The sequence below is a fragment of the Nannospalax galili genome, unplaced genomic scaffold, assembly GCF_000622305.1.
Source record: "Nannospalax galili isolate Female #2095 unplaced genomic scaffold, S.galili_v1.0 scaffold870, whole genome shotgun sequence".
NCBI lineage: Eukaryota > Metazoa > Chordata > Mammalia > Rodentia > Spalacidae > Nannospalax > Nannospalax galili.
This window is the reverse complement of record NW_008329130.1, coordinates 2575162-2581450: the sequence shown is the minus strand read 5'-3', so window position 1 is coordinate 2581450 and position 6289 is coordinate 2575162. Positions and strand designations below refer to the sequence as shown.

The following is a 6289-nucleotide window of genomic DNA, read 5'->3' as shown; positions in this document are numbered from 1 at the left end:
ATCCCAAACTACAATGGCCTGAGTCAAACTCTATTTTCTCTTTCCTTTGACCAAAAAAAAAAAAAAACCAAAAACCCACAACTCCCCAAAACTCAACCAGAGAGAAGCAGTGGTTATAAAAAGAATGTCATTAGATGAAGAGTTAATTCAACAAGGGGAATCCAGCTCTCAAAGTGAGGGCAATGATTTGATAACCCAGACTTGCACTTGCAAAATTGCTTTTCAAGGATGTAGGCAAAAAATATTTTTAAAGAAACAAAAATTGAGCTTACATAACTTTATATTTCTGTTTACTTACTTTTTAAAATGTTAACCAAATACTCATATATAAAGGTCAGAAGAGAGTGTGTGGAGATACTTGGACAGATGGATGGATGGATGGCTGAGTTCTGGGGGAAGGTGGCACTTAGCTCTGAAAGCCGCTGGATGTGATTTTCTCCCAAATGCTTCATCAGCATTGTACAAATCCAAGCTCTGTCCAATCACTAATTAAACTCTGTTAAACTTTTCGTTGCCTTTTCTCCTCCATAATTCATCTTCTGTTGCCTGCAGGTTTTGAAAATAGAGAACTCTGTAAAGAATCACAACAACGAGACCCTCCATAATGGTTACCGCAAGACTCAGCCCCTCCACCAGAGGGTCGTGGAAGCCAACTTCCTGTACTTTCCTAATAAGCGTGAGTGACGCCAGCTCTCGCCTTTTTTTTTCTTTTGTGCTATGTGATTTGTGGACCCCTTTCCTTTGCTTTTTGGATGGCTGGTCTCTTCTGGCAGTAGTGAAATACGGAGTGCAATTTCAAGGAAGGATGTTCACCTGGGCCAGCGTGGATAGGGCTGGGGCAGATGGAAACCTTGTTTCTTCCACCTCATGTAATGGTACCTGTGTGGGGAATGGAGAATGACGAGTCACCTACCTGATTTGTACTGGATACAGTAGGATGTTGGAAATAAAACTTGGGGTCCAAAGACCCCATTGATACAGCCCAAAGAATATGCAGACAAAGAGAAGGTAACTCAGCAACACAGTTTTTACTTTTGCAAAAGGGCATGTTGCCTCATTTTAGTAGCAAGCAAGCACACAGAGCAAGAAATTTGATAGGATTTTATCCTAACACAAGAGTACTGAGTCTTTTCCCCATTGGCTGCAGTCCAACCTACAGTCTTTCTTGGTTGGCTAGTTTATTTTATTTATTTATATATTTTTTTATTTTTTGGAGATAGGGTCTCACGATGTAACCCTGGCTGGCCTGGAACTAGCTGTGTAGACTAGGCTGGCCTGGAGTTCCCAGAGATTTGCCTGTCTCTGCCTCCTGAGTATAGGGATCAAAGTGTGCTACCACGCACCAGGCTAGTTTTAAAAGAACCGGTACAAAGGAAATGAAGGGAAGGAGGAACAGGGATATCCATAGTTTTGGGAATGCAGCCGGGCCTTTATATAAACCAAAGTTTTTACAAGGTGGAGAGATTACAAAATAACATTACAAAGGTTGTCTTTGTCTATTGTCTAGTAAGAGCAGGTTGTTGTTATGATAGGTGACAAGGGATTATTTAGTCGTACCACAGGAGGAATCACCAATCACCTACCTGATCTTGACTAGAGATGGTAGAAGCAAATGGGGACGATGGTGCCCTGCACAGAGGCTCAAGTTGGATTTCTTCAGTCCATGAGATTATTTCCCACCTGCCCTTGTGTCCCTGTTTTACAAGTCCACGCCCCACTCCTCTGGTACATCCTCTCAAGATGGAGGTAGCTGGACCACCTACTATTTACTATGTCTCTTTGGGGACCAAGGACTGGTCCCCAGCTGGTGGAAGTAGAGCTGTCCAGCATCCACTGGCCACTGTATCCATGGGTCAGGTCCAACTGTGATGTTAAATCACCCCATCTTTATGGTTGCAGGAACGAAAATATTATTTTGTTAGTTTTTGTGTGAAGTTGTGGTAAACGTTAATAGTCCTTGTTTTTCATCTATTTCTATTAATCATTTCAGTAGTTTAAAAAATTACCTTTTATTTGATGTATGTGAGTGTTTTGCCTGCACGTATGTAAACGCACCACATGTGTGCAATGCCAGCAGAGGCAGAGGTGAATGTGGGGTCCCCTGGAACTGGAGTTATGGATGGCTGTTAGCCACCATGGGAGTGCTGGGAACTGAACCTGGGTCCTCTGCAAGGGCGCTCTTAACCACTGAGCCATCTCTCCAGCCCCCATTTCAATACTTTTATATCTACTAATACAATAGACTCAATCTAGTCAATGTTACATACTCAATATCACCCCAACTTTATATACATCTTTCAAAACTTTATTTACTTTAATTTGTAAAATTTAAATATTTTAAAAATGTATTTATTCTTTGAGAATTTCATACATGCATATATTTTGATCATCCCCCTCACTCCTTCCCTCCTACTTTTCCTGAACTCTTGCCTACTATAACCCTCCCAACTTCCTGTCCTGTCCTTATTTATTTATTTGTTTATTTTAATAATCACTGAGTCTAATTGGTGCTGCCTATATGTTTGTGGGTGTAGGGCCATCCACTGGGGCATGGGCAACCTACCAGAGGTCACACCCCTGAAGGGAACGGACTCTCCCTCCCTCAGCAGTCATAGCCTCAAGTTTAAACTCTTTTATTAAAAAAAAAATTAACTGATAATCCCAGGATTTGGGAGGCTAAGGCAGGTGGAATCTCTGTGAGTTCAAGGTCAGCCTGGTCCACATAGTTTTGAGAGGTATTTACTAAAAAAAAAAAAAAAAAAAAAAAAAAAAAAAAAGGTGGGGGCAAGGGGCTAGAGAGATGGCTCAGTGGCTAAGAGCACTGGCTGCTCTTGTAGAAGACCCCCAGGTTTGATTCCCAGCACCCATATGGCTGCTAATAACTGTCCATAACTACAGTTTCAGGGGATCTGATGCCCTCTTTTGGCCTCCTTGGGCATTGTGTGATATGGTACACACGTATGTGCAGAGAAAACATTCATACACGTTAAAACAAAATAAAAGCAGGTCAGCCTGGTGTGATGGTACACACCTTTAATCCCAGCACTGGGGAGGCAGAAGTAGATGGATCTCTGTGAGTTCGAGGCCAGCCTGGTCTACATAGTGAGTTCCAGGCCAGCTGCAGAGATCCTGTCTCAGAAAGACCAGAAAAAAAAAAAAAATCTTGGAGAATAAAAATCAAAACAAACAAACAAAAAACCCAAACAACACACAAATACACACATTCATGCACATGCTCATCATGCTGTTCCTTCAGACCCAGGTTTCTACATAGCTGTGATTGGCTCCTGTCAGCCATGTTGGATGGCCCAGGATATTGCACAGTTCTGTAGGATTCCACCCCAACTGATCATATTAGCAGATCACAGCATTTTATGATATGGTCGTATATCACATGAACTGATCGTGTCAACCAGTAATACCTGAGAAACCAAGGTAGTTGCAAAGACAGGACAACGGTCAGTGTGGTACATTTGGAGCCATTTCTTATTCTTTTTTTTCACATTTTATTTTATTTTTAAATAATGTATTTAGAATTTCATACAGGCATATAAGCATATAAGGTGTTTTGATCAAATCCATGCCCACTCCCTCCCCTCCATGTCCTGGAACTCACTATGTAGACCAGGCTGGCCTGCAACTCACAGAGATCTGCCTGCCTCTGCCTCCCGAGGTGCTGGGATTAAAGGCTTTTTGTTACTCTAACATTCCCCCTTCTGAAAAGGTGGCCCTAAAATCTTTTAAGGATTAGATAAGAACTCCCAAATGTTTTGAATGGTTTTGGACTTTGGAATACAGTATGTTGTTAAGAGGCTCAAACACATTTTTACTTTTAGCCAAGAAACTGGTTACTTTTCTTTGGGGTCTTTTTACAATAACTGCCTAGCCAATTCCTACCTCCTATTCTTATCACACCATCCTCTGAAGAGGTTACCCAACTTGCGGATAGGGAATCAGGATGCAGGCTGCTCTGGCTTCTTCCATGCTGAACAGGGACTCAGGGTGAGGCAACTGGGGAAACCCCTTCAGTGGGTCTATCTAAAAGACTCCCAAATTGCATAATTCTTATCACCACGTGGAGGCAGTATCCGGCACTCTCAGCGGGAGCCGTTTCTTAGGAAACACCTAGATGCTCTAAAATAAGGGCCACTGAGCATCACATGGGAAACCAACATGTAAGGGTAGCGCCCCCTTCAGTCTGTTAGCCCTGGATTTTGGCAGTTTATAAGCTTAAGCTTGGATGAAGAGAAGGTGCTTGAAACTAATGGAATGGAAGGCTTTCCAAGGAATCGAAAATATATAGGTAGAGGACTTGGGGTGTGACTCAGTGGCAGAGCATGTGCTTAGCATGCAAGAGGCTTGGGTTTTGGTTCCCCAGTAACACACACACACACACCCCAAAAATAAATAAACAGGGGTCTGGAAAGAGAAAGATGTCTCACTCAGAGGTTAAGAGCACTGATTGCCATTCCCAGCATCCACGTGGCATCTAGTAACTGTCCATAACTCCAGTTCCAGAGGATCCAACGTCCTCTTCTGACCTCTGTGGGTATTGCATGTACATAGTGCACTTACATACATGCAGGCAAAACGCTCATACACATAAAATAAAAAGAAATCATTAAAAAGATGATAAATGCACATGTGGGGCAGGTCTGACAACTTTGTTCTCTCTCTTCATGACGGCCTTCCAAGCTTGATCTTTCCAAACTAACTTTTTTTTTTTTTTTTTTGGTCTTTTTGAGATAGGGTCTTTCTGTAGCCCCAGCTGTTCTGGAACTCCCCTATGTAGACCAGGCTGGCCTCAAACTCACAGAGATCACCTGCCTCTGCCTCCCAAGTGCTGGGACTAAAGGCGTGCGCCACCATGCCTGGCTCCAAACTAACTCTTATTTACATTTATTTATTTTTTGTATGGGAGGGTCATGGCATGATTATGGAGGTCAGAAGACAATTTGCAAAAGTAGGTTCTTTCTTTTTATCATGTGGGTTCTGGGGATTGAACTCAGGTCATTAGGCTTGGTGACAAGTGCCTTTACCTGCTGAGCCTTCTCTCTGACCCAACTTTTTTTTTTTTTTTTAAATACGTGTGAGTGTGGTGTATGTACATGTGTGCGCACCAGTGTGGAGGCGGGAGGTCAGTGCTGGGTGTCTCCATCTTATTTCTGAGTCTCTCACTGAAGCTGGAACTCATCAATTTGGCCAGGCTGGCCGGCCAGTAAACTCCAGGGCATCTGTATGTCTGCATCTCCCCAGTTCCAGCATTACAGGCACCGCCATGGTGCCTGGCTTTTCCCTGGGTTTTGGGGATTGGAACTCCAACCCTCATATCTACCCATAGGCTCTTTAGGAATGGAGCCCTCTCTTCTGTCTCTAACTCTTCTCTTTATTGAATGTGTTCTAGAGTCTCAGTTCCAGTTTTACCTAAAAAAGATCGATGAGAAGCTTTCCTACTTGGCAAGAGCTGTAGGATTGATGAACTCTTAAGAAGAGACACCACAGTTAAGGAGCTGGGAACAGTGGACTGGCGCTGTGGGCTCACCCTGCCCTGTCTCTAAGGAATCCTGGGATGGGGGTCTCAGGTCTCATTGCTCTTCCTGATGAATTCCTGATTAAACCGTGGTGGTGGAGGGCATCATCCATGAGAGGAAGTGAAATGGGTCAGACAGAAGAGAAGGGATGCAGGTGGGGCACCATTATTGGAAATGGACCAGAAAGGACATGTAAAGGAATCAAGCCCTAAGAAACCTCCTATCAATCGTTCACTTAAATATAGGGGCTGGGGATGTAGCTCAGTGGCAGAGTACTTGTCTACCATGTGCAAGGCCCTGAGTTTGATTCCCAGCACTGAAAAAAAAAAAAAAAAAAACCCAAGAAGAACCAGGAAATCATGCACTTTGATCTAAGTTATGAATCAGCCCGAATTTCCTCTTAGTGTTTAGATGTAATAAAGTGATTTTGGAAATTTGTCATTTTTAAATTTGGTGTAGTATTTCTTTGTGTCATTTTAACCCCTCTTTGCCCTATTCTGAGGGACCAGGGAAGGGTGTGGAGATGACTGTGAGAAGTGTATTTCAAAGTCCGAGATTAGGAAAAAAGAAGATTATAGGTTCCTCCCACCTTGCTTTCTCATCATTATTTGCATCTTGCCCTATGACTGACCTTGAACTTGGGACCATCCTGTCCCAGCCCCATCTTCTTCCCCCAGTACCGGCATTACAGGTGTGCACCATCAAGCTCGGCAAGAAACAGATTGTTAGGAAATTAAAAAAAAAAAAAATCTCATTTA

General features: G+C 43.0%; 1 protein-coding gene across 1 annotated transcript in view; it reads left to right on the top strand.

Moving 5' to 3' along the window:
- The window catches only part of Ca6 (carbonic anhydrase 6), a 17436-nt gene extending 16752 nt beyond the window's left edge, over positions 1-684 (top strand). The window contains exon 7 of the mRNA XM_029562685.1: positions 553-684. Within this exon, the coding sequence (XP_029418545.1) occupies positions 553-684 (132 nt within the window). The remainder of the gene's footprint in view (positions 1-552) is intronic.
- The last annotated feature ends 5605 nt before the right edge of the window (positions 685-6289 follow it).